The 26,280-nt window shown below is 25.4% G+C and overlaps 5 protein-coding genes across 11 annotated transcripts in view; 4 read left to right on the top strand and 1 right to left on the bottom strand.

The window, feature by feature from the left end:
* LOC127280454 (follicle-stimulating hormone receptor) overlaps nucleotides 1-12,101 on the top strand; it is a 34,883-nt gene extending 22,782 nt beyond the window's left edge. Inside the window, exons 2-14 of one of the 3 annotated variants that reach the window (XM_051303431.1) lie at nucleotides 5,397-5,468; nucleotides 5,813-5,884; nucleotides 6,034-6,102; nucleotides 6,293-6,436; nucleotides 6,574-6,714; nucleotides 6,839-6,904; nucleotides 7,185-7,328; nucleotides 7,991-8,062; nucleotides 8,161-8,453; nucleotides 9,094-9,210; nucleotides 9,292-9,486; nucleotides 9,555-10,617; nucleotides 10,691-12,101. In XM_051303431.1, coding sequence (XP_051159388.1) covers nucleotides 5,397-5,468; nucleotides 5,813-5,884; nucleotides 6,034-6,102; nucleotides 6,293-6,436; nucleotides 6,574-6,714; nucleotides 6,839-6,904; nucleotides 7,185-7,328; nucleotides 7,991-8,062; nucleotides 8,161-8,453; nucleotides 9,094-9,210; nucleotides 9,292-9,486; nucleotides 9,555-10,617; nucleotides 10,691-11,045 — 2,803 coding nt within the window. In that variant the 3' untranslated portion in view covers nucleotides 11,046-12,101. Of the gene's footprint in view, nucleotides 1-5,396; nucleotides 5,469-5,812; nucleotides 5,885-6,033; nucleotides 6,103-6,292; nucleotides 6,437-6,573; nucleotides 6,715-6,838; nucleotides 6,905-7,184; nucleotides 7,329-7,990; nucleotides 8,063-8,160; nucleotides 8,454-9,033; nucleotides 9,211-9,291; nucleotides 9,487-9,554; nucleotides 10,618-10,690 lie in introns of all 3 variants that reach the window. The other 2 variants (XM_051303430.1, XM_051303429.1) reach the window with 2 other exon arrangements.
* A 1,488-nt stretch (nucleotides 12,102-13,589) lies between these two features.
* On the top strand, nucleotides 13,590-14,927 carry LOC127280458 (DNA-directed RNA polymerases I, II, and III subunit RPABC2). Its single transcript, XM_051303440.1, has 3 exons — nucleotides 13,590-13,835; nucleotides 14,361-14,504; nucleotides 14,591-14,927. The coding sequence occupies exons 1-3, from the start codon at nucleotides 13,807-13,809 to the stop codon at nucleotides 14,799-14,801; spliced, it is 384 nt and encodes a 127-aa protein (XP_051159397.1). The 5' UTR covers nucleotides 13,590-13,806; the 3' UTR covers nucleotides 14,802-14,927.
* Nucleotides 14,928-16,357: 1,430 nt separating this feature from the next.
* LOC127280457 (transmembrane protein 60) lies at nucleotides 16,358-18,020 on the top strand. Its single transcript, XM_051303439.1, has 2 exons — nucleotides 16,358-16,687; nucleotides 17,824-18,020. The coding sequence occupies exons 1-2, from the start codon at nucleotides 16,469-16,471 to the stop codon at nucleotides 18,007-18,009; spliced, it is 405 nt and encodes a 134-aa protein (XP_051159396.1). The 5' UTR covers nucleotides 16,358-16,468; the 3' UTR covers nucleotides 18,010-18,020.
* LOC127280456 (uncharacterized) lies at nucleotides 17,905-20,480 on the top strand. Of its 5 annotated transcripts, none has more exons than XM_051303437.1 (5): nucleotides 17,905-18,053; nucleotides 19,219-19,464; nucleotides 19,657-19,785; nucleotides 19,858-19,963; nucleotides 20,052-20,480. In XM_051303437.1, the coding sequence occupies exons 2-5, from the start codon at nucleotides 19,219-19,221 to the stop codon at nucleotides 20,246-20,248; spliced, it is 678 nt and encodes a 225-aa protein (XP_051159394.1). In that variant the 5' UTR covers nucleotides 17,905-18,053; the 3' UTR covers nucleotides 20,249-20,480. The 5 variants fall into 5 exon arrangements, with proteins under 5 accessions (XP_051159394.1, XP_051159395.1, XP_051159392.1 ...); XM_051303438.1 differs by lacking the exon at nucleotides 17,905-18,053 and adding an exon at nucleotides 18,546-18,710; XM_051303435.1 differs by lacking the exon at nucleotides 17,905-18,053 and adding an exon at nucleotides 18,646-18,761.
* Nucleotides 20,253-25,956, bottom strand: LOC127280455 (anaphase-promoting complex subunit 4). The gene is made up of 7 exons (XM_051303432.1): nucleotides 25,738-25,956; nucleotides 24,750-25,126; nucleotides 24,416-24,616; nucleotides 24,006-24,287; nucleotides 21,745-21,968; nucleotides 21,060-21,637; nucleotides 20,253-20,986 (listed from the first exon to the last, which is right to left on the bottom strand). The coding sequence occupies exons 1-7, from the start codon at nucleotides 25,841-25,843 to the stop codon at nucleotides 20,589-20,591; spliced, it is 2,166 nt and encodes a 721-aa protein (XP_051159389.1). The 5' UTR covers nucleotides 25,844-25,956; the 3' UTR covers nucleotides 20,253-20,588.
* Nucleotides 25,957-26,280: the final 324 nt, after the last annotated feature.

The following is a 26,280-nucleotide window of genomic DNA, read 5'->3' as shown; positions in this document are numbered from 1 at the left end:
AAAAAGTATATACTCAAAAATTTATATTTTTTTGTCCTTAGGGAAAGAGTTACTACGTAGAAAAGCGCAACATAACCTATGTAATATGTCATGGCTGCAACGACTTCGTACTTCATCGAAATTTGGAAAATTAAAAAAAAGGCAAACAAAGTCAAGAGTGGAAAAAGGATTAAAGAATAAACTTCCTTTTGGTTTAATTCCAGAAGACTGAAGAATCCCGGAATGTTTTGGAAAACTTGAGAAATTCAAAACCAACAATGTTACAGGATCAATAGTTTTTTTTTACAATCTTCTAAAAGGTTTTTTTGAAAACTAGAAAAGACATTTTTACAAAATGAACTAAATCAACAAGAATTATTTTTTATTACTAACAATGGTTTCATAGAAGTAAAAGGGTTTTTTGAAAACTAGAAAAGACAATTTCAAAATTCAGAACTAAATGTTCAACAATTATTTACAATAATGGTTATTTCAACCGATAATTACTGTGTAGATAGTAGTAGTATTGCATGGGGTAATTGGTAGAATAAATAGTAGTTGCATGAGGTGATTGTTTCAATAAATATTAGTTATTGCATGTGATCTTTGATCAAAGTTTCGGATTGATACAGTTCAATCAGTTTTTATCCGAATCTAAAAACCCGCATCAAAAAATTCTTTCCAAATTCAGAATTTTATTCCAATGACAAATTTTAATAAATCGGTTAAAATTATAGAAACTGTTTAAAATAACTTAAAAAAGGATTCTTTATTAAACCGCAGATTATAATAAGGAAAGAATTTTTTTAAATACAAAAATTTTAATTCGTATCGTAACTGATTAAATAAAGAAATGTTTCTTAAATATAACAAAATTGATTATCAATTGAAAAATTTTCATTAGGATTATTGCAACATTTTTAATATTTTTTTAAATATTGCACGAACAGAAATACATAAAATTTATTTTACTTTTTAGAAAATAATTTCGCGAGATTTAGAATCCTACCAACTTTTTTTGTAAAAAAAAATTACATTTTTTAGTAGAAAAAGAATTATTTATAAAAAAAAATCACTAACCTTTGAAGCAACCGTTGTCGCTGCTCTATAATGGCTGCTGTCAAAAAAAAAAAAAAAACACACGCAATTTAAAATATTTCGAACACTCCCGAAATCACGTTTTTTAAATTGAGAAACAAAATACTTTTCTAAAAATTTAAAACGATCGCGATTTTAAGAATTTCGAACACTTCCGGAACAAAAAAAAAATTACACAATCAAAGAAAGTTATCTAACACTTTTTCGTTCGCGAGCTAAAGGAATATCGAACACTACACGAAGCTATTCTCTATTCAAATATTACATAAAGGACGATAAAAAAAGCGTTTAATAAAACCAATTTTTTCTTTTAAGACACTCACGTTTATCCATCAGTAGATGAATTGCAACTAATTGAATGGGATTTTATATCTACATGCGGTTAACAGTTAAGGCACCTTTTGTATTTCAAAATGTAAACAAACAGCTCGGAATGTATGTATAAAGGCGGTAATAATTCCAAAATTATTATGGACAATTTTAAAATTGTGAAAATTGTTTTTAAATATTTCACTTACATTCAGGGGCGGATGTTGTGTTTAAATCGCCCTAGGCCAAATAATTATTTATAATTTTCTCTAATTTACAATTTTTATATTATTATTTATACATTATTTATAATTTTTTTACATTTTATCATTTTTATACAAGTTTGGGTAATTAATATTGCAAAATAAAAATTGACAAGAATTTTTTAGGTTCTAATATTTTAGATTTACGGATTAGGAATAAGTATATATAATAATGACTCTATGGACATTTTAAAGACCAACGAGGCACGATTATGAACTTCAGTGTATATAAAAAAACCCCCGGAAAGAATAAATTTCACCCCCTATATGCTACTTTGCTCTTGTACACGGTTTCAAATATGAAAATAAATGAGACCCGTTTGCACGATTATAGTACTCTTTTGAAACGTTTGTGTAAGTAGAAAAAGTATGTTCATGGGAGCCATTTGTGAATGCAATCACAGAAGTAGAGTGAACCACACGGGATAGAACAAGTTGAGAGTGAAATGTGCTTTCACTCTTTTGCTCCTTTTCTTTATAACCATGCGAGGACGGTCACCTACTTAAATTTTATAAAAAAGAAATGAATTTATATATAAAATAAATTTTATCTATTTCTGTTAGTGCAATATTAAAAAAAATATTTAAAAATTTTGCAATAATCCTGATGAAAATTTTTCAATTGATATTGAATCAATTTTGTTGTATTTAAGAAACATTTCTTTATTTAATCAGTTACGATACGAATTAAAATTTTTGTATTTAAAAAAATTCTTTCCTTATTATAATCTGCGGTTTAATAAAGAATCCTTTTTTAAGTTATTTCAAACAGTTTCTATAATTTTAACCGATTTATTAAAATTTGGCATTGGAATGTTAATTAAAACAATTAACAATTTAATGTTCAATTCTGAACTTGGAAAGAATTTTTTTGCAGTTTTTTAGATTCGGATAAAAACTGATTAAACTGTATCAATCGGAAACTTTCATCAAAGATCACATGCAATAACTAATATTTATTGAAACAATCACCTCATGCAACTACTATTTATTGTACCAATTACCCCATGCAATACTACTACAATCTACACAGTAATTATTGGTTGAAATAACCATTGTAAATAATTGAACATTTAGTTCTGAATTTCGAAATTGTCTTTTCTAGTTTTCAAAAAAACCCTTTTGCTTCTATGAAACTATTGTTGGTAATAAAAAATAATTCTTGTTGATTCAGTTCATTTTGTAAAAATGTCTTTTCTAGTTTTCAAAAAAACCTTTTAGAAGATTATTAAAAAAAAAAAATTATTGATACTGTAACATTGTTGATTTTGAATTCCTGAAGTTTTCCAAAACATTCCATAACGGGATTCTTCAGTCTTCTGGAACTGAATCAAATGGAAGTTGATTCTTTACTCCTTTTTCCACTTTTGACTTTGGTATTGCCATTTTCAATCTAAAAATCACAAACATAACTTTAAATTTTTTGCCCCTAAGCTCCCTTTTCTCGTGGAGCGTCATCTTCTCTTGACTTCTTTTTTAATTTCATTCAATTCACATAAGTAAGCCTCGGGGAAATTTGAGGGTCAAATTCTCTCTTTAACAAAAGAGTGATTCAAGAAAGAAAAAAAAATTACAATGTATATGTATATATATAAGACACTTTATGTCGCGATAAAAATTAACAATTTAAATTTCATCATGTCATTGACTTTTGAAATTTGATTCCGAAGATTGAATTGTGCCGTATCATTTCATGATTACTTCGATAATTATTTGATAGTTCCAAAGAAAACATTAATAATTCTATTCAAATATAATAACCATATATAATAATTATTATACTATGTAAATACTAATATTTACAATACAAATATTTATATAAAAATTTATAAATAAATAAATTATTTTTAATTAAAATTAAAAATATAATTCTTTTATCAAAAAAAAAATTTTAACAAATTTTTCTCTTTTTGAAAATATTTTAACGTAATTTTCCTAATTATGACAGAAATTTTTCCAACATTTCATATTATTTTGCGTGAATATAATTGATAGTTATGTTTCTGTAATAAAATGAAATTAGTGGCCATAATTCAGTTTGGTGGAGACTTTTTGATGATTTATATATAACACATTGAATTTCTTTAACGAATCTATAAATTCATCTTCACTGTCAGAGTAAACTTTCAGATTTCATTAAAATTGCGAGGGAAAAAAAGTTTTGTTTAAAAAAAAAAAAAAAAAAAAAGAAAGATCCTCTTTTTTTCTGTTATGTGAAGATAATTTCTCGTTTACGTTTTGTAGAGAGGATTTAAAATTCGCACATATTCGGCTAGGAGGCTATATAATAAATCTCGATGTTTATATAGAAGCTCTTTTGCTTTTTGGTATAAAGTCGAAGTTTTTTTTTTTATTTTTTTTTTTGTGAATTTTCATGAATAAAAATTTCTCTCTTTCGCGCGCACGCAGTCAGTGTGACATAGGGAATTATTTCAGATGGAATACACACGTTAAAACCAGCCAAGAAATTCGCCAGCACGTGTGTTATATATATATACAAAAATTGATGCTCATTCTTTATATCTACTTTAATATTACTTTTTCTTTTTTTTGTTTTTTTTTGTTTTTTCAAAAAAAGCAAAATCCGTATTGTCAGTAGTAAATGTATAAAGTAACTTGAAAATTTTGTTCTCTCGTACCATTTTTATTCTGTGCGGTAATTTATTTTTTCCCTTTCATCTTATTCTTAATTTTTTTTTCTTCCTTTTTGTTCCTAGTTTTCTTTTATTTTTTTCCCTTTTATATTTTATACACTCTTTATTTAGTTTTCTTTATTTTATCTTTATTTTTCTACTTTTTCCTACTTTTTCCTTCCTTTTTCCTATTTATTTTTATTTATCCAGTTTTTCTATAGTCTTTTTTATTTCTATATTATTTTTTATTAATTTTAATCTTATTATTTATTTATAATATTAAATTATTGTTATTATTATTAAATTAGTATTTTTTGGATAAAAAAAATGTTTCTGTTTTTGTTATAATTTGCAAAAATAGTTTATATATATATATTTTATAAACGCACGACACGACTGAATGATGTTTCAATTTAAGAAATGGAAATTAAAATAGGATAAGGAACTTTAATCTGGGTAAAATTAAATTAAAGAGCAATTACATTTAATTGAGTTGAAGAAGAGAATTAAAATTTTCACGTGTACGATCAGATTATCGGGGACTGTTTAAGGATTAAGTGTTTCTTATTCAGGAAGAGGAATTTTAAATTGACTCCTGGCCGGAGGCGATAAATTAACTGGCGCGATCTTGAGTGGAATTTCACGTTCCACGATCATTATGATCGGAAATTACGTATACATATATATATATATATATATAGCTTTGAATAAACTGCTCTGGATTACTTCTCACTTTCTCTTTCTTCTTCTATTGTTTTTTCTTCATTGATTGAATATGTATTATAATAATTTTAATAAATCGATTGTTACTCATTAAATATACATTCTTCTTTAAAATTATTATTATTATTATTATTATTATTATTATTATTATTATTATTATTATTATTATTATTATTATTATTATTATTATATTATTATATTAGCCATTAGGCCAAATACTGGTTAATATCATTTACCTACTAAATTAAATTATATGGCTTTTCAAAATTATTAAATTTATATTATTATATTATTATTATTATTGAAAATAATAAAAATTAATTAATTTTTTATATGCAATAATTTTAAGATAATGAAAAAATAGTTTAATTATTTTTATTTTCTGTTTCAGTGACTTAATGAACAACAATATAACGCACATTCCAATAAATGCTTTTCAACATTTTTCCAGTTTGGAAATTTTGTAAGTATTTTTTCCCTTTTTTTTCTACTTTTTTCCCCTATTATTTAATTTGATTTTTTTTTGTTTTTTTGTCGATGAGAGATATTTTCTGTTATCGAAAAAAAAAAATAAAATTAGAAGATTTATATAAATGGAGGCACGCGATTTGAATCTTTTGAAAGTTGGGAAAAAAAGAACAAATTTGATATAAATATAAAGAAGCGAAAAAAAAAATGGTTGAAATTGGAAAATTCGTGGAAAAGATTGATGATTGTGTATTACATAAGACGATAGCAATGTAGTTCTTAAAGTAAATAGGGACAAAAAAGGAAAAGACAATTTAATATGTATGAGAGGTATTTCAGGTTACTTCGACGCAACCATCTCAGATACATTGATGTCAATGCATTTACAAATCTAACAAATCTCAAAATCCTGTAAGTATTTTATTTTATTTCGCCCTTAAAGAAAAAAAAAAGAATTCTATTTTTTTTTTGGAAAATATTACACCAAAATTCAAGAGTTAGAAGAAATTTTTTTTTTTTTATATTCATTCGAAAAAGAAAAACGATGTTTCCTTTTGTAGAGAACTTGATGACAACGAGTTACTAGAGATTCCAAAGGCAATTGCATTACTGCCATTTTTAGAAGACTTGTAAGTAATCACTAAATTTACTTCACAAATAAAAAAAAAAAAAAAAAAAGAATTACAGTTTAAACAATTTTCCTAATCGATCGTATAAAGGAAAAAAAAGAAGAAAAAAAAAGATAAAATTACTAAAAGTGGATAAATTTTTCGGTATATGAAATTATATATAAAAAATTTTTTTGCCCTTAATTTTCAGATCGTTATCAAATAATAGGATACAGAGGCTGGAAGCGAATGATTTACAAAATACTTTGTACCTGGTGTCTCTGGATTTTCGTGGAAATCCCATAAGAGAAATTCATGAGCACACTTTCCAGAATCTTGCAAGACTTCGAAAATTGTAAGCAAAAAAGAATATATAAGACAAAAAAAAATAATAATAATGAAACACAAGCGATCTCTCTCGACATTGAGATTCGAAAATAAAATCTGTGACTCAAGATTATTTGTTATATATGTACTTGTTTTCTTTTTTAGAATTTTCTCCAATGTAAAGGAACTTATTGAATTCCCCGTTTTAAATGAAACAGCAGCCTTGGAAGTGTTGCGACTCGATCGTGCTCACATTCAATCTGTTCCGGAAAATCTTTGCCAACAATGTCCAAAACTTAAGAGTTTGTAAGTTAATTGAAATTTTTATTAAAAAAAAAAAAGAATAAAATTTTTATTTATTTAAATTCATAATAAATAAATTAAAAAAATAATTTTTCCGCAGTTTTTTCAAAATGTTTATTCATTCTAGAGACTTGAAATCAAATCGTTTAACGGAAGTGCCCAACTTAAAAAACTGCCATGACCTTCGGGTTTTGTAAGTATGTGAGATATTTACTGTTATATATATTATTTTTAACTTAATTTTTTCTTCGTTAGTCAATATTCAATTTACTTTCAATTTTTAATTAATTTATTATTATTATTATTATTATTATTATTATTATTATTATTATTATTATTATTATTATTATTTTCATAATTATTTTAATTATTTCTATTTTAATTATAAATAAAATATTATTTTTAAAGTTAGAATTAATTATAATTCTATTTTATAAAAAATTTAAATTAACGTTATTCAATTTTTTTTTTAGAGATTTAACGAGCAATATGATTTCATCTTTATATGAAAAACCTTTCGAAGGTCTCAGCGCTGTTCACGATTTGCTCTTATCAAATAATAATATAAAAATTATTCCACACGATGCATTCTCAGGCTTGACACGTTTACAAGTTTTGTAAGTTTTTTTTTTGCTTACAATTATTTTTAATTAATTCATTTTTAAATTAAATTATAAATTAAATTTAAAAAAATAATTGGTTGCCATATTGGATCCGCCATTTTGAATTTTTGAAAACTGACCTCAGATTCGTAATCAGCGACCCTAAAAACCCCTAAATACTCAGTTTTATTAAAATCCCTAATCATTTTACATTTACTTTCCGCCATATTGAATCCGCCATTTTGAATTTTTGAAAACTGACCTCAGATTCGTAATCAGCGACCCAAAAACCCCTATATACCCCTTTTTATTAAAATTCCCTATATTTTTACATTTACTTTCCGCCATATTGGATCCGCCATTTTGAATTTTTGAAAACTGACCTCAGATTCGTAATCAGCGACCCTAAAAACCCCTAAATACTCAGTTTTATTAAAATCCCTAATCATTTTACATTTACTTTCCGCCATATTGGATCCGCCATTTTGAATTTTTGAAAACTGACCTCAGATTCGTAATCAGCGACCCAAAAACCCCTATATACCCCTTTTTTATTAAAATTCCCTATATTTTTACATTTAATTTCCGCCATATTGGATTCGCCATTTTGAATTTTTAAAAACTAGATTCCTAATCTACTACCCCAGAAACCATTAATCGTCATCAACTTTTTTCAGAGACTTGGAAAGTAATTATATCGAATACATTCATCCCGATGCATTTAAGGAAATTAAACACTTAGAAGATTTGTAAGTAATTTTCTATAAAAAAAAAAAAAAAATGGCAAAATTTATCCCATTTATTAGAAATTGTAGCTAAAAAAAAAGTTTTTTGTTAAATTTTACAGAAACTTGGGAAATAATATATTTCCAACACTGCCAATAGCAGGTCTCGCGGGTTTATTGCATTTGAAAACATTTAATAATCCAGCGCTAAGGGAATTTCCATCACCGGAAAAATTTCCAAAAGTCAAGACAATGGTACTTTCTTATGCCTATCATTGTTGTTCATTTTTATCAATTGAATTAGAAGAAAGTATCACTAAAATTCCTGTCGAAGAATCAGTTCTATTTCCCACTGACAATGAATTTGATATGAGTCTTTGGAATTCAAGTTTAACCGACGTTTGGCCTCAATTACGTGAGTATATTGAATTTTTTCCCGCACGAGAAAGAGATTTAAATTTAAAATTTTTCTATATATAAAATTAAATTTTTTTTTTCTCTAAAAATTTTCCATTAAAAAAATTTCTCTATTTTTGCAATAATACTTTCTAATTATATATTTCATTTGAATTCAAATTAACAATTCAATAACTTATATTAACTGTATCATTAATCTCTATGAAATCGAAGATTAATAATTCCTCTATTGAAAATTTTAGCGATATAATATGAATGTGCTTTTCTCTTTTCTGTCGCTTCTCAATCGTGATTTATGATTCGCTCTTTTTTTCCGTGTGGTCTATAAACACTAAACTTGCTCTTTTGCTTTCACTCTTCCAAAACACTGAAATGCTGCAATAGCCCACTATTTAAAAAAACCAAGATAAAATTTCATTTTTACAAAAAAAAAAAACAATTTCTCAGAAAAAAGAGAAGACATTCATTAATATATATCTTTATAATTTGGTTTTGGGTTAGAAAAAGAAAGAAAAAGGTTTTGTTATCTTTTAGCAAGACTTTTTTTTAAGCAGCACTGAAGTGATAAACTTTTCTAGATAACTTGAGCAGCAAATTTGGATCACAAATAAATGAACTTCTGGATAACTTTGGTTCAGATTTTACCTATCCGGGAAATTTGCCCTCATACGTTGATGACTACTTTGAGGAACACGATGGACGAACACTAAGTCAAAATACCCATCCCCAGCAAATTCAATGTTTACCACAACCTGGTTTGTATTTTTTTTTTTTTCAAGTATATTTTTTTGATAATAATTTACGATTTAGTTTTCTTAAAAAAACATTTTTTCCAGGTCCATTTCTCCCCTGTGAAGACTTATTCGATTGGTGGACACTGCGATGTGGCGTTTGGGTTGTTTTTCTCTTTGCTCTACTTGGAAATGGAACCGTGGTGTTTGTGTTGATTTTTTCTAGGAGCAAAATGGATGTTCCTAGATTTCTCGTTTGTAATTTGGCAGCCGCTGATTTTTTTATGGGAATTTACCTTGGTGAATATCTGTAACATAAAAATTGGAGATTTGTGTTAAATTTATGGATAACTGAAAAATTGTTTCAGGTTTATTGGCTGTAGTCGATGCCTCGACACTTGGTGAATTTCGAAGATACGCAATTCCGTGGCAAATGTCCGCTGGTTGTCAATTGGCGGGATTTTTAGGAGTTCTAAGTTCTGAATTAAGTGTCTATACACTTGCAGTGATAACTTTAGAGCGAAACTATGCAATTACACATGCAATGCATTTGAATAAACGTCTTTCATTGAAACACGCGGGCTATATAATGACCGTTGGTTGGGGATTTGCATTATCAATGGCGACACTACCGCTTCTTGGTGTTTCGGATTATCGAAAATTTGCCATATGTCTTCCATTTGAAACAACTGGCACTGCATCACTCAGCTATGTTGTATTTTTAATGATGATCAACGGTGTTGCTTTTCTTATTCTCATGGGTTGTTATTTAAAAATGTACTGTGCAATTCGTGGTTCACAGGCATGGAATTCCAATGATTCGCGAATAGCAAAACGAATGGCTTTGTTGGTATTCACGGATTTTCTCTGTTGGTCGCCAATTGCATTTTTTTCACTAACAGCAGCATTTGGACTTCAACTTGTTTCATTGGGTCAGGCAAAGGTGTTTGCCGTCTTTGTATTACCATTGAATTCCTGTTGTAATCCATTTTTATATGCCATACTCACGAAACAATTTAAAAAAGATTGTGTCCTCATTTGTAAGGCTATTGAGGAATCAAGAGTAACACGTGGAATTGGAAGATGTAGACATAGTTCAAATTTTAGTAATCGTCAAACACCGGCTCATATGAATAATAGTCTTGTCGATAGACATTCAAGGGAAAATCAACAGCATCAACAATGCGTTTGTGGTTCGAGAATATTGAATCGTAATCAATGCAATGAAAGATGGTGGGGTGCTAAATTTTTTTTACCATGTTCAAGAAATCAACGACAACGTCACGTGAGAAGTGATCAGTATTCTTATCAAATTGCTGAAATTCAACAGAAACAACATAAACGAGCATGTTCCGTTTCGTCAAGTGAGAATTTCTCTTCATCAAGATCCGATTCATGGAGACAAGCACATCATTGTGGAATTCCTTTGAGGTAATTTATTACTTAGTATAAAATGATTTCTTAAATTCCTTGCGGGTTTTTTTTTTATTTTTTTTATCTTTAGGTTACTTGATCCTAACAGAAGAGCTTCGTCTTGGTTAATAACGAGGAAACCATCTCAGGATTCAAATTTGAGTTCATCACGTAATGATTCATCGGGATCGGGAACAACGGCAAGTACAAGCACATGGCGTATGTCCAGGTCAAGTGCATCACTCGAGTTAAATTGTCGAACAACTCAACGTCCACCAAGACCAAAACCACGATTGACAAGGCAATTAGCTTTTCAGGAACCTGATCCACCGGGTTCTCCTGGGAGACTTGCAGTACGACTTCTTGCCACTATTCCCTCGGCGGCTGAAATGAGCGATCAGCAAGAAGAGGAAAATGCTCTCACAAACGAGACACCTGAATCTTGAGTTTCTCTTCATTATAGAGATACGATATAACTTTGAAGACTGTTATTATATATCTATATTATATAAAATCGAAACTTTTAAAAAATAAATTTTTTTTGAGGTTAGAAAACAATATTTATTAATTTTTTTTTTTTTAAAGTTAGAAATAAGCTTACTAATCCAATTTGCATTGTAATTTATTTATAAATAAAAATTTAATATTTTGAGCTGAGAACAATTTTATTATAAAATATAAAAATTGAATTATATAGAACTTTTGCGATAAAAAATAGTTTAATTAAAATTACAGAAAAATTTAGTTTCGAGGTTATGTCAAAGTCGAATCTTTAGCGACAAATACGAATTCGACATATTGCCAAAAAAAAGTTAATTCATTTCAATTCATCTGAATTAGTTTTCTTTACTGGGTATAAAAACCTATTTTTAAAGGTTTAAAATTTTTATAAAAATTAATCATAATTTCAAATGTGAAAATATACAGAAATAATATAATATTTATAAATAACTTAATATATTGTATAATTTTTTTTAGTAAATTTTGCTATTATAAGTTCCTAATTACAAAAATAGGATAACAAACTTACCAAAGACAAAAAAAAAAAAAGCTAACCTATGTTACTTTTTTCACTGCCGCTAAAATACTCGCTTTTTAATATATAAGGCTACGTCCACAATAGTCTCCTTATATTAAGCCTTATGCACAGTAGTTTGTGAACAAATGAGATGGAAAAGGATAGAAATATATCTTGTGTCGTTTTCTATCTCATACATTAAATTCGCAAACTGTGCTAACGGTTTTAAACACATAAGGAGCCTATTGTGGAAACAGCCTAATATAGTAATTATTATTATTCATTATAATTAGAAAAAAAAATCTAATTTTTTGTTTCAAGTGACAATTTTTTTTTTTTTTTTAATAAATAAATAATGATAAGCATTTAGATTAAAATATATGCTCGATTATAAGATATATTGTAATATGTAAATGTATATAAAAAAATATTATAAATTTTTTACTGAGAATTGGTCCACCTCTCCATGTCTTCATATTATTTATATTAATTAACCAAAAAAAAAAAAAATTATAACTCAAATATAATTTTTAATTATTTATATTAATTTTAACTATTATTATTATTATTATTATTATCATAAAATTAATTTTTAAGCTCGTATATTATTTAAATAAAAAAAATTTTATCGCAAAATTTAAATTACAAGAATTTTTAAATTAAAAAAAATTTAATAATCACCTATTTTTTTGGAGGTGGATTTTTTTCAAAAATTGTTTATTTTTAAATTAATAATAATATATTATGCGTTTAGTAATATTTTATATATTTATTATGCGACTAGGGAAATTATTATAAAAACTTTTTATTGTTATAAATAAAATAAGAGGCTGTTAATGTAAATTTAGTAAATAGTATATATAAATATTTGCAATTAGTATACCTACAGTATGTATAAATGTTTATTTAGTCGAAAAAAATAATTAAAATAATTCGTCGCAGTATTTAGATAAAATAAAAATATATTAGTAGAATTTTATATAATATATATATGATTTTATGTAAATAATAATATATTGAAAATAATATTATAATATAGATATTTTTACGTGCCTTGTATCTAAAAAAAAAGCTGAAATCTAAAAATATTTATTTGTCGCTCAGTTATTGCACTAAATTTTTCCAATTTTTTTAATTTGGAAAAAAAATCATATTTATTTATATTGTACACAATTTTATTATTTATATATTAATTTATTATATTTATTGTTTAAAATAAAAATTTATCCACAAAAAAATAGTAATGGAATTTTAAACAAAAAAATTTATGTATTGCTAATAGTTAAAGAAATTTGGAACAATTTTATTATTTATAAAATAAAAAAATAATTCCATTACTTTTTTTTTTTAAATTATTTTATAAAGTAAAAATATAGAAATTTTTTTTTAATTAATTATAATTATTTTTTTGGATAATTAGATTAATTTTTAATAAAAAAAAATAAAGTGCAAAATTATATATTAAAGACGAGTGAAAATTGAGTATTATTATAATATATATGTACATAATAAGTAAATTAAAAAATTTTAAATCCCGTATGTATAACTTTTCCTGTTGTAAATTTCTAAGTCAAATTTAGCTGTACTTTTTATTATTATAAACATCTAATTGTAATATGTCAATAATTAAAAAAAAATTTTTATTTATCCTATTTTTCAAAATACAATAAAAGTGTCCCATTGTATAATTAAACCATATAACGTTCCTTTGAGATTTTTTATTGTACACACGTTTAATAAAAAGATTAAAAATATTATTATTTATTTATTTACATGTAAATGGAATTTAAAAAATAATTTTTATCTATTATTAGATTTTAATTCATTAGTTAAATCAAAGAATTTATCATTGTAATATTAAAAATAAAAAAATTATATTCGTTTTAGAAAAAAGTATAAATTTTGATTAATAAGAAATTTAAATTTTCCCGCTATGTCCCTGGGGCATGCGCAACGGCAAAGTTAGTTCGAAATTTCTCCGCTAGAGCGCGTAAGTTACTTGTCAAAAAAAAGGTTGTATTTGTGCTTGCGATAATTTTCATAATTTTTGTCAATAATCCGTGATTATTTGAATATAATAAATTGTAAATTTTACATTTCTTATTTCAATAATAAGTCATTAGTATTAATAAAGATTTTCCCATATTGAGAAATTTGTTTTTTGTTAATCACATTTTCTAACCTCAAAAATGTCTGACGAGGAGTTCGAAGCCGAAGAGTAAGTTTTCTTATTTTAACAATAATTAATATTGTATTATATTATATTATATTATATTATATTGAATCAGTCCACAAGTACGACAAGGATACTCATGCATTGTTCCATTACTATCTCACTCTCTAAATTTGAATTATTTAAAAATAACGTAAAAATAATTGTTAATAAAATTTTGCTTAACTTTTTGTTTCACCAATTAGTAAAAAATAACTAATTATTAGTAAAAAGTAACTATCAGTGGAAAAATAATCAAATTTGACTAACTAGTTATTAGAAATTTTAATTATTTTGACATAACCTAAAATTTAACTATAATATTTCGATAGCACCGTTGTTTTCTTCAAAAACTAGTTTCTTTTTTACTCTTTCTCAATAAAAACAAAAATAAATGAAAAATACAATTAAAAATAGAATATTAAATAAAATTACCGAAAAAGAAGGTCAGAAAAATTTATAAGATCCACTGATTGTATTTGTTCTGATTTTGTAATTTTAATAAAAAAATTATCTTTTTTTTTCCCTTAGAATCGCAGACGATTTCGAGGATGATATTGAATTGGAGAATAAAGAAGAGGAGGGGGAAAATTTTGAATTACTCACATCAAGAGGTGATGAAAATTCCGGCGGTGTTGAAACATCAAAACGAATAACAACAAAATATATGACAAAGTAATTTTTTTTTTCATTTAAATTTATAATTTTCTAATTTATTGAAAATAAAATAAAATTTTGTTTTTTCTTTTTGTTTGGAACAGGTATGAAAGAGCTCGAGTTTTAGGAACGCGAGCATTACAAATTGCAATGTGTGCACCAGTTATGGTCGAATTGGAAGGTGAAACTGATCCATTACAAATTGCAATGAAAGAATTGAAACAGCGTAAAATTCCAATTATTATTCGTCGCTTTTTACCTGATAACAGTTATGAAGATTGGGGTATTGACGAACTAATCATAACTGATCTTTAAATTTAAAAAAAAAAACAGACCAAGTGTATACTTTTAAGTTATAGATGTATAAATTTTTATATTAATTTCCTAAAGAATAATTATAAATTGCAAAATCTGCATATTATATTAAATTAAGATTCATTATTTGTCGTTATATTTTTTATTTATCCCAAAAAAAATCGTTGGGTTAACGCAACCTATTCAAAAATACACTATTGTTGGAAATTGTGCGATCTCTGCTTTTTCGATGACTATAAAATGGTTTAAATCTTCAAAAATATTATAAACTAAAATCGTGAAAGTTGGCTTAAAAAAAAGTCAAAAAATTAAACTTCAATTTTAAAATAAAATTTAATGTTTAAAAAATAATAAATAAAAATATAATGTAAAAAAAAATAAATTTTTTTAAAAATTAAATGCTTTTATTATGGCGTCGTAAAAAGTAATAAATAATAGAGAAAAATTGTAGAACTGTTTAAAATTCAAAGTTGAAATTTCACAATGGATGGATTCATTCAACTTTGAATGCTTTTAGAAATTAATTTTTCTTGAACCTTAAAAAAAAATCAATTTCAAAAAATACTCAGAACTGTCATGATCTTTTTGATTTGATTTGAATTAAAAAAAAACATTTGTAATAATGTAACTAATTTTGTCAAACATAAATTTTTTCACGTTTTTTCTTTTAATGAACTTTTAAACAATTCTATAAAATTTTTCTCTATTATTTATTACTTTTTACGACGCCATAATAAAAGCATTCTATTTTTAAAAAAATTTATTTTTTTTACATTATATTTTTATTTATTATTTTTTAGTTTATAATTTAAAAGATAGAACTTTAAATAAAAGCATTCTAAAAAAAAGTCTAGAAAATTTCTTGAAAGTTCTATAGATTTCTAGAAAATTCTATAATATTTTTAGAAAGTTCTTTAAATTAATCTATAGATTTCTAGAAAATTTATATAAATTTATAGAAAATTCTTTAAATTTCTAGAAAGTTATATAAATTTTGTATAAAACTCTTTAATTTTCTAAAAATTTCTATAAATTTTTAGGAAATTCTATAAATTTCTAGAAAGTTCTATAAAATTTCTATAAAGTTTTATAAATTTCTAGAAAATACTATAAATTTCTAAAAAGTTCTATAAATTTTGTATAAAATTCTTTAATTTTCTAAAAATTTCTATTAATTTTTAGAAAATTCTATAAATTTCTAGAAAGTTATATAAAATTTCTATAAATTTCTATGAATTTGGTAAAAAAATTCTATAAATTTCTACAAAATTCTATGTATTTCTAGAAAATTCTGTAAATTTTCTAGAAAGTTCTATAAATTTCTTGAAAATTCTATGAATTTCTGGAAAATTCTATAAATGTCCAGCTATTTCTGTAAAGTTTTTATAAACTTTCTTGAAAAATTTATGAAGTTTCTTAAAGTTTAGAGCAATATTATTCAGATAAAAAATAGAATTCGTTTTACAATTATATAGTAATGGGATAGATTTACAAAATTCAAAATTGGCGCCAATTTTTAAACACGCAATTTCGCCATCTATCGATGAAAAAATTGCTGATGAATTTAGGTTATGTTTGTGTAAAAAATGAGAGTGTGTAAATTTCTTTTATAATTTTTTGTTTTTATAAATACTTTACTAATAATATAAGTGTAATTACTTACTTCCATGGCTGTTTTACATCGAGCATTATTTACTTGGTTCAATTTTTTGATATTTCTAATATTACTCGTTCTTCGACTCGATCAAAGAATACAATGGAATTGGTTTATTGTTTTTATGCCAATGTGGATTCACGACAATATTTTACTGATATACATCATATTTCACATGATATCACATTGTAAAAATGGCCCTAATCGCATTATTCTCACACTTAGAATAAAGGTGAGTACAAAAGACGAAAAAAAACACACCCTTGGCCAATGAAATGTATTTAAATTTTTAGCCGACTATATATATATAGGGGTAACTGAATTGTAATCTGAATAGTCAAATGGGGTTTTTGAATTATTCTAACTTTTTACCCAAACAAAGAATATATAAATATTATTAAATATATAAACTTTAATAAAATAAAAAACATTCAGATAAGTTACATAAAATAACAGGCGCTGAATATATATTTTAGAATTAAGAAATTTTTGTATAACTTTAATGTACAACTCTCAATGATAAATAAATATGGTTTTCAAAGTCAAAAAGTAATCTGAATAGTTTAATAAATTAAAATTAAGAAGTAATTAATATAGAATTCTTGAAATTATTGAAGAAAAAAAAGTAAATTTTAAAATATAATTATCTTTTGTTAGAAATAATACAAATCAATAAAAATGCGAAAATACATTGAGTTATATCGTCAAAATTTGAGGTTAATTTAAGGTTATTGGCAATGTTTTCAAAAAATGCTAATATTTTATTATTAAAGTATATCGATTGATGTTTTCCATATATTTTTTATAAATAAATAAAATAAATTAAAATCTTATTGTATTTTTTTGTTATATGGGAAAATTAATTTATTCTTTTAATTTATTTAATTTTTTTTAATTTCGATGAATTTTTTTTAATCCATGCATTTTTTATAAATAAATTGAAATATTTTTTTTTTGTTATATGGGAAAATTAATTTATTCTTTTAATTTATTAAATTAATTTTTTTAATTTCGATGAATTTCTTTTAATTCATATATTTTTTTATAAATAAATTGAAATATTATTTATTTTTTGTTATATGGGAAAATTAATTTATTCTTTTAATAAAGATAAATAAAATAAATATTAATAATATTTTATTTAATTAATTTTTCCAATTTCGATGAATTTCTATTAATTCATATATTTTTTTTATTTTTATTATTATTTATTCTTGTATACTATGTACATAGTTAATTTAATTATAAACAATTAAAATATTTTTTGTTTTTTGTTCAGGAAAAAATTTTTTTTTTGTTTCATTCACAATTATTGTAAACAAATTGATTAAACAATGTAATTTAATTGAGTTATTTTAAATTTTTCAGCCTTGGTACATTGTTATTGCAGTACTTTTAAAAATGAGCGCACAGATATTAATCTGTTTGAAACTTGAAGTTCCACAGTGGCAAATTTCGGCAAAAGCAGTTTTGGCTCCATATTTAGTTTTATTTTCAGCGTTGGCCGTCGATGTCTTTTTTGATCTCATCATAAGTTCTCGTCTTACTTTATAAAAATAATAAAATGTCTTCCATTCGTAACATTCCATATTCATCAGGTAATTACAAAAAAAAATTGTATTTTTTTTTTATTTAATTTTAATATCCCTTTTTTTCTAAAAAAAATACAATTCCTTTTTCTTTTTTGAGAATTTAAAAAGAGCTGTTTTTAAAATTTTCAATTTAAAATAAAAATCAACTTTTTTAGCAGGATACAATATTACATAATTCAAGTTTCTTACATCTTTGACGATAAACGATCGAAGCGTGTCATCAGATCGAACAATTACTGAAACATTTCAATAGACTTTAATAGACAATAGAATGATAATAAAAGTTCGACCCGCGATAAATTAAATTCAACTCGCGAGTCTCGCGACGGAGAGAAAAAAAAATAACGCAACATCCAATTTGTGGCTTATTTTTTTTTTCTCTCTTTTATTTATTTTCATCATCAAGTAATTTTATGTGACGTAATTTATTTGCCAATATTTTTTTTTTCCAAGATGATGATTCTTTTGTGTTTTATTATTTTTCGCTGATTGATTATATGGGGGTCTCGATTGGAATTTCCTCGTGTTTAGTTTACTTTAGAAAAAATGATTGTGATGATGATGATGATGATGATGATGATGATGAGTGGCAGAGAGACAAAACTCTCGCTATAAATACTTGCGAATGAGCCAAGGATGAATAGGACAGAGAGATATAAATAAGTAAAACTAAAAGATCATTATTACCAAAGCATTCTCATTTATATTAGTTCAGTAAGCAAAATGTTATCAATTTTTTGAGAGTGAATTTAAAAAAAAAAATATATTTTTTTGAATTTATTTATTTATTCAATAGAATGAATGTAAAATTGCATTTCTTGAGGTAAATTACCAAGCGGACAATTCATCAAGTGCTAATTAAGTTTCCTCGGTGACATTAGAAAAAAAAACATGTGTTTTTCAAGAGAGGGAAAAAAAATTGTTTCTCCTCCCTTTTTTTGTTATTATAGTCTTACAGTTGAGAGCAAATAGATTCGTCAACGAGTTGCAAAAAAAAAAAATTGTTAGCAAGTGATTTTTATATTTATTAAAATTTTCCGTTTTCTATTCTTATGTAATAGATTTTAATTTTTAATAGCAATTTTTCCTTTGAAATTTTGTTTGGAAACAATTTTTTTCGGTTTATGTAAAATGAAAAATTTTTTTAAAATTATTGCTGTTTCGTTTGCAGATGAAGGAAAAATTAATTGCTTTATTATTATTGTCACTGATTGTGACGAATTATGAGGCTGAATCAGTGACAGTGACGGAAGTGAAGGCGGGAAATTTGGCTGAATTACCCTGCCCGAGTAATGATGATCATCATCGATTTATGTTTTGGCAATTGTCGGACGAAAAAATTATTGTCGGTCCCGGAAATCCGATCGATCAAGAAAAATATAATTACGAAGTTCTCACTGGTAAACTACTCATTAGGGTAAGAAATCTAATAATTCATTTTCAAAATGCAAATTCAATTTTTTGAATTCTAATAATAAAATTTTAATTGATTTTTATTACTTTTAATATAATAATAAAAATAGAAAAAAACGGATTTTGAATTCTTAAAAATTGAAAACAAAATCTAAATTAAATTTTAAATATTAAAACTATTTTTTTAAATCTTCAGGGAGTTTCGACATTGGAATCTGGTTTTTATAAATGTTTTTCACGGGGACTTAATGACGCCTCGTCAATTAATATCCGCGCGGTGGAATTAATTGTCACAAAGGAAATAAATCCAGAAAGTAATTTTGAGGTAAAAAGAAAAACGAATTTTCAATTTTCGGATAATAATTTAAAATAATTTTCTTTAATTCAATTTTTGCAGAGAAATCTTTTGAGAGGATTAACAACAGTTATGTTAATACTCGTGGCAATAGCAATTATTCTTCTTATAATTGTTTATCGGAAAAAGAAAACTCATCGATTTTTTGGTAAGAAAATTTTGCAATTTTTTTTCTTCCGATAATCGATATTTTTTTCCTAAATTACAATTTTTTTTCTACCCAAAAAAAAAAACAGAAATGGACGAGTCTCGTGAAAATTCACCGGCGAAATATAATGATAAAATATCCAATACAACAATAACGACGCCAACAACGAGAACAATGCCAATGCCAACAACTTCTTCGGGAAAAATTGGTGTCGATAATTCGGGTCTTGATGTGGATTTTCCAAAAGTTTTCGTTCACATGCAAAAGGAAGAGCCACTTTTTTGAGAGAGAGAGAGAGAAAGAGAGAGGCAAAAAAGAAAAAAAAGAGGGGAAAATATATTTCTAAATCGGAATAAAATTTTCTTTTCAGAAATTTTTTTTTTTCCGAATTAGTTTAAGAAAGCTAACAAGGCTGTGTAGTTAAAGTTATTAATTATTGATACTAAAAAAAAAATTGTAAATATAACTTTCGTATTTTAATTTTAATCAAAATAAAAATTTTACTTACAAAAAAAAATTGAAATTATTTACATTTTTTTTTTTTGTTTCTTAAATTATTTTACAAAAATTTTTTCTTTGATGAAAAATTATTATTAACGACAAAATTAATAATAATAATTTTTTTTCAATTTTCTTGTATACTTGCCGTTGTAATTTCCATCATACTATCGTCGTTAATTTCTTCATCATCATCTTCTTCCTCGTCATCGAGTTCAACTTCCGTTTCGAGTAGACGAATTTTACGACAATTATCACTTAATATTGCCGCAACTTTACGTGCACCACTTGTTGACAATTGTTTTGCATTAATACCATCAAATGCACGTGGCCACATATCAATTAAATCATTTAAATCAAAATTTTCCCTATCGCGATTAAATAATTTTGTATTTTTTAACGCGAGATTTATCAAATAACTCGATTCATTTTGTGAATCAAATATTAATAAACTCAAAAATTCCTGTGAATAAAATTGTAAATCATAAAATTTACAATCATTCGTTGATCTTGATGTTGAAAGACCTGGAAACAAAAAAATTGAAGAATAAATAAACCAAAAAAAATAAAAATAATTTTAATGAAAATCAAATTATACCTTGATCCTCATCAATATCGATGGAAATTTTTTTAAATGACAAATTTTGTTCCTCATTCTCATGGCGATTTATCATAAAAATATGAACAATTTTCATCTCTTCATCGCTAATGGCAACAAATAAATGATCATCAGTGTTGACAATTTGTGAAAATGATTGATAATTTAAAACATGATCAATTGTGACATGGGAAATGAGAAAATAATCCGTGAGTCCCTGATAGGATTTGGCAAAAAGTAAATTTATTGCCTCAACAACATTGTCGTGTGATTGTAATAGTGATGAATCAAGATCCTGTTTAATAATCAATGAATGATTGTGTAGACATAAATTTTCATTCAATAATGATGCCCATTCGCTACCTTCGGATTTTAAACAATTTTGCAATGGTTCACGACGTAAATATTGTCCTAATTTTTCTAAATTCACACCCTTACGTCCACTGCAATTACCAGCTTCGGTATTATCGAAACCGCGTAAAAATTCAGCAATATAAGTTAATTCCTGTTGACTTAATTTATTTATTTCCGGCGGTACTCTCTCGTCGGTTAATCGTAATATTACCACGTACAACCAACTGAAATTTTATTAATTAAATTATTATTTTTTTTGCTCCCATTTTAATTTTTTTTATTTTATTATTATAAAAAAATGGAAGCAAAAAATAAATAAATTTGATTTTACCGAAAGAATGCTTTGTAGTCGCGCATACTGTGATCGATAACTTGTTGTACCTCTGATGTTTTGGCGAGAAATGCTTGAATTGTATGCAATGCACCTGTAATTGGTGTTTCTTCAATTAATCCAAGTGATTCATAATCACCGCCAAGTCTTGCCATTCCAAGCATTTCGGATATTTGATAGGCCAACGCCATACCGGCGCTGTTTAGGTGTTTTAATACCAATTTCTGTGCGTTAAAAAAAAAAGAAGAAGAGAATTTTATGTAATTCAAATTATTTAATAACAAAAATTCCAATTCATCAAATTTTAATTTGTTCGAATTTTATTTTGTACGAATTTTTAAGGCTTTGAATTTTTATTTACACAAAAATTTTAATTGATAAAATTTTTAAAGCGCCGAATTTTAATTTGTACAAATTTTTAAGGCGCCGAATTTTAATTTGTCCGAATTTTATTTTGTACGAATTTTTAAGGCTTCGAATTTTTATTTACACGAAATTTTAATTGATAAAATTTTAAAGGCGCCGAATTTTAATTTGTCCGAATTTTATTTTGTACGAATTTTTAAGGCTTCGAATTTTTATTTACACGAAATTTTAATTGATAAAATTTTAAAGGCGCCGAATTTTAATTTGTACGAATTTTTAAAGCACCGAATTTTAATTGGTCCAAATTTTTAAGCCTCCGAATTTTTATTTGTACGAAATTTTAATTGATAAAATTTTAAAGGCGCCGAATTTTAATTTGTACGAATTTTTAAGGCACCGAATTTTAATTGGTCCAAATTTTAATTTTTAAGGCGCCGAATTTTAATTTGTACAAATTTTTAAGACTCCGAATTTTAATTTGTACGAATTTTTAAGGCGCCAAATTTAAATTTGTACGAATTTTTAAGGCACAGAATTTTAATTGGTCCAAATTTTAATTTGTACGAATTTTTAAGGCGCCGAATTTTAATTTGTCCGAATTTTATTTTGTACGAATTTTTAAGGCTTCGAATTTTTATTTACACGAAATTTTAATTGATAAAATTTTTAAGGCGCTGAATTTTAATTTGTACGAATTTTTAAGCCTCCGAATTTTAATTTTTACGAATTATTAATGCCCCGAATTTTTATTTGTACAAAATTTAAATTAAATTATTCTTAAGGCGACGAATTTTAATTTGTCCGAATTTTTAATTGATAAAATTTTAAAGGCGCCGTATTTTAATTTCTACGAATTTTTAAGGCGACGAATTTAAATTTATCAAAATTTTAATTTGTACGTATTTTTAAGGCGCCGAATTTTAATTTTTACGAATTATTAAGGCTCCGAATGTTTATTTGTACGAAATTTTAATTGATAAAATTTTTAAGGCGACGAATTTTAATTTGTCCGAATTTTTAATTGATAAAATTTTAAAGGCGCCGAATTTTAATTTCTACGAATTTTTACGTATTTTTAAGGCGACGAATTTTTATTTGTACGAAATTTTAATTGATAAAATTTTTAAGGCGCTGAATTTTAATTTCTACGAATTTTTAAGGTTTTGATTTTTTATTTTTATCAAATTATTTAATTTAAAATATATTTTTGAAGGCGCCGAATTTTAATTTGTACGAATTTTTTAGCCGCCGAATTTTAAATTGATAAAATTTTTAAAGCGTCGAATTTTATTGTGTCCAAATTTTTAATTGTAAAAATTTTTAAGGAGACAAATTTTAATTTGTCCGATTTTTTAATTGATAACACTTTTAAGGCGCCGAATTTTTATTTGTCCGTTATAACAAATGTCAGAACAAAACAGAAAGATTTCGGCGCAATTTTTAAAAATCGACCAATCACATATTTCTCGACAAATTTCTAATTGGTCGAATTTTGAAAATTGCCCCGAAATTTTTCTGTTCGTTCGGCGATTTGTTATTTCGAATAAATTAAAATTCATCGAAATTGGAATTTCTGTAATTTAAAAATTTGAATCACACAAAATTCGTTTTTGAATGGCAATTCTGTTAAATTAAAATTCTCTTAAATAAAAAAGTCAAGTAAATTAAATGACTGTGAAATAAAAAAAAAAAATTCTACCAAATAAAATTACCGTAAAATTCGGTATGTTTAATTTAAAAATTTTGTTCAGTAAAAATTTTTCAAAAAAAAAAATTCAAATCCTAATTCTAAAAATTGAAAATTCATTTATAAAAATAATTTCTAATTCTTTAAAATGAAAATTCTAATTAATGATTTTTATGGGATTAATTTATGGCATTTATTTTATAAATACCTGAATATTGCTGTAACACATTTCAATGCTGTGTCCCAATTTTTTTAAACCCTTTTCCGTTAAATCGCGCAATAAAAAACTCTCCAAATTCTCCGATGGAATTCCAATCATGAGAAGCTCGAGAAAATCGGCAGCAACACTACCCGGTGGATTATTTTCAGCGTAGCGTGTTAATTTTTCATCCATCTCAAGGAGTATTGTCTCCCATGCTTCGGTGATTGCCATTAAAGTTCGCGAGAGATAATCCATTAAATATTCCACATTTGCTTGAGCTTGAGCGACCTTAGAGAAAAAAAAAATAAATTTTGTTTTTTAAATATTTTGCATCAATTTTATCTCTTTTTTTGGAAAATTGAGAATTTATTTTCTTTTTTAATTCTTTTTTATTTGAAGAGAAAAGAAAATCGAACCTTGAGGAATGCGTCGCTACTCTCGAGTAATGTACAAGAAAGTTTATTGACAATAATTCCATTAGTGCCTTTCCAACTAGCCCATAAAGGTTTTCCAGAACCTCCGCTAATTTCTAAAATTGGTCCTTTTCCAACGCTCAATGTTCCACAGTAGAACATTCCAAAAATATACATTCCTATTTCCCCCGTCTCTTGACCTGTCTGAATTTTCAAAAATTCTACATATTTATTTCAATCAAATTTTTCTTGGAAATTAATTTTTGAAATAAAAAATATAAAAAATAGTAAAAAATTTTTTTCTGATTGAAAAAAAATTTTTCTTGCGACAACTCACAAAGAACATGTCGAGTTTCTGTAAGAGAAATTCCTTTTTCTCTGGTTCTTGACCAAAGCTACGATCAAGACTTGGCAATGTTGGTAAATAATTGCCAGTTGGCGATTGATTATTATCATTATTTGAATTGTGTCCTTTTAAATTTAATGGTAACCATGCCATACAAGTGATTGGTGAATTTTTTGACAATAAATTTGTTTTATGAACAATATTTTTATTTTCAACATCAACAAGATAGAGAATTTTTGATTCTCTATATGTGACGGCCAATAATTTTCCATCAGGTCGCCAACAAATATTTTCCACAAGGGCCGATTCATCCTGAGGTGGAAGTAACCATACTCTTTGAAATGTGAGCCTATGCAATGTTACTTCACCTGCCGAAAGAAAATTAGAAAAAAAAAATTTTTTTTTTACACAAAATTATAATTATACTATTAATACGTTAAAGAGGAAAAAAGAATAAATAATAATAATAATAGTAATAATAATATTAATAATAATAATAAAATTAAGTTAAATAATTAAAAATAAATTTTCAGTTAAACTGTTAATTTAAATAATTTTAAATTTCCCGCGCAAAACTTTGAAAGAAGGTGAGAGAAGGGGGACAACTTCCCGCGCTCTTTAGATAGCATAACCTTAAAAAATAGACGCAATAATCAAATTGACATTCAAGTATAACGACAATATATTATATGATTAGAAATCGAATTGATTAATATTCAACTGTTTCAAAGTAAAAAATGTACTATAAAAAGTTAAAAATACACAAAAATCGAGTTTATTCGAAAATCTCTCTAACGATTATTTTTTTTTTTTTCATCTTAGATTCAAATTACTCAGAAAATAATGTGGAATTAATATCTGAAGAGAGCCAAAATGGGCCAGTACTTTTGGGTTAAAGTTAGTCCAAGCCAACCGTTTATATTTAATAAATAAATGTCATTTGCATAGGCAAGTGAATATATATATGTAAAACGCTAACCTTTGACGTTGGCTAATGCCAAGAGGTCCATTTTCGGTGACCATCGCATTAACGTAACCTCCGTCGATAATTGACGTTCCTCTAATTGTCTCATAATTCCAGACATATTTAATTAATTTTTTTCAAGTAGAATATAAATATTTACAAGATTTACAATTTTATACGAATACATGACAATTAAGGTTATGTCGCCCCATAAAAATAGATTGTTGACATTTCTGATTGCTTTTTAAGGTTGGCAATATCTAATACTAATTTCGCGGGAAATTTAAAAGTATTACAAAAAATTTCCAAGGAAATTATAAAAAAAATTTAGATTCAAATTCAAGCGCAGTTATATTTATAACTTTTGAAACTTAGTATTAAAAAAAAACCTAACCTTAAAATACCTAAAAAATTTGGGAATAAAATAATTTAAAACCAAAAACTTTTTTTTATTAAAACATACTTCTATGAAAGGAATTGAAGAAAACAATTCTTAAATACTTTTTAAATGTAACAAGATAAAATTGAATAAAAAAAAAATTTTATTTATAGATGTGT

This window comes from Leptopilina boulardi, unplaced genomic scaffold (genome assembly GCF_019393585.1).
Source record: "Leptopilina boulardi isolate dan_hultmark-lab unplaced genomic scaffold, ZJU_Lbou_2.1 LbouV2_248, whole genome shotgun sequence".
In the NCBI taxonomy this organism is placed as follows: Eukaryota; Metazoa; Arthropoda; class Insecta; order Hymenoptera; family Figitidae; genus Leptopilina; species Leptopilina boulardi.
The sequence above is the reverse complement of the archived record's forward strand: the minus strand, read 5'-3'. Positions and strand labels throughout refer to the sequence as shown.

Coding starts and splice junctions, on each gene's coding strand:
- LOC127280456 (XM_051303437.1), top strand. CDS start 19,219: ATGAAGGAAAAATTAATTGCTTTATTATTATTGTCACTGATTGTGACG. Junction 19,465..19,656: donor CTGGTAAACTACTCATTAGG/GTAAGAAATCTA, acceptor TTAAATCTTCAG/GGAGTTTCGACATTGGAATC. Junction 19,786..19,857: donor ATCCAGAAAGTAATTTTGAG/GTAAAAAGAAAA, acceptor CAATTTTTGCAG/AGAAATCTTTTGAGAGGATT.
- LOC127280458 (XM_051303440.1), top strand. CDS start 13,807: ATGTCTGACGAGGAGTTCGAAGCCGAAGA. Junction 13,836..14,360: donor GAGGAGTTCGAAGCCGAAGA/GTAAGTTTTCTT, acceptor TTTTTCCCTTAG/AATCGCAGACGATTTCGAGG. Junction 14,505..14,590: donor ACAACAAAATATATGACAAA/GTAATTTTTTTT, acceptor TGTTTGGAACAG/GTATGAAAGAGCTCGAGTTT.
- LOC127280457 (XM_051303439.1), top strand. CDS start 16,469: ATGGCTGTTTTACATCGAGCATTATTTACTTGGTTCAATTTTTTGATA. Junction 16,688..17,823: donor TTCTCACACTTAGAATAAAG/GTGAGTACAAAA, acceptor TAAATTTTTCAG/CCTTGGTACATTGTTATTGC.
- LOC127280455 (XM_051303432.1), bottom strand. CDS start 25,843: ATGTCTGGAATTATGAGACAATTAGAGGAACGTCAATTATCGACGGAG. Junction 24,617..24,749: donor AGAAACTCGACATGTTCTTT/GTGAGTTGTCGC, acceptor TTGAAAATTCAG/ACAGGTCAAGAGACGGGGGA. Junction 21,638..21,744: donor GACTACAAAGCATTCTTTCG/GTAAAATCAAAT, acceptor ATAAAATTTCAG/TTGGTTGTACGTGGTAATAT.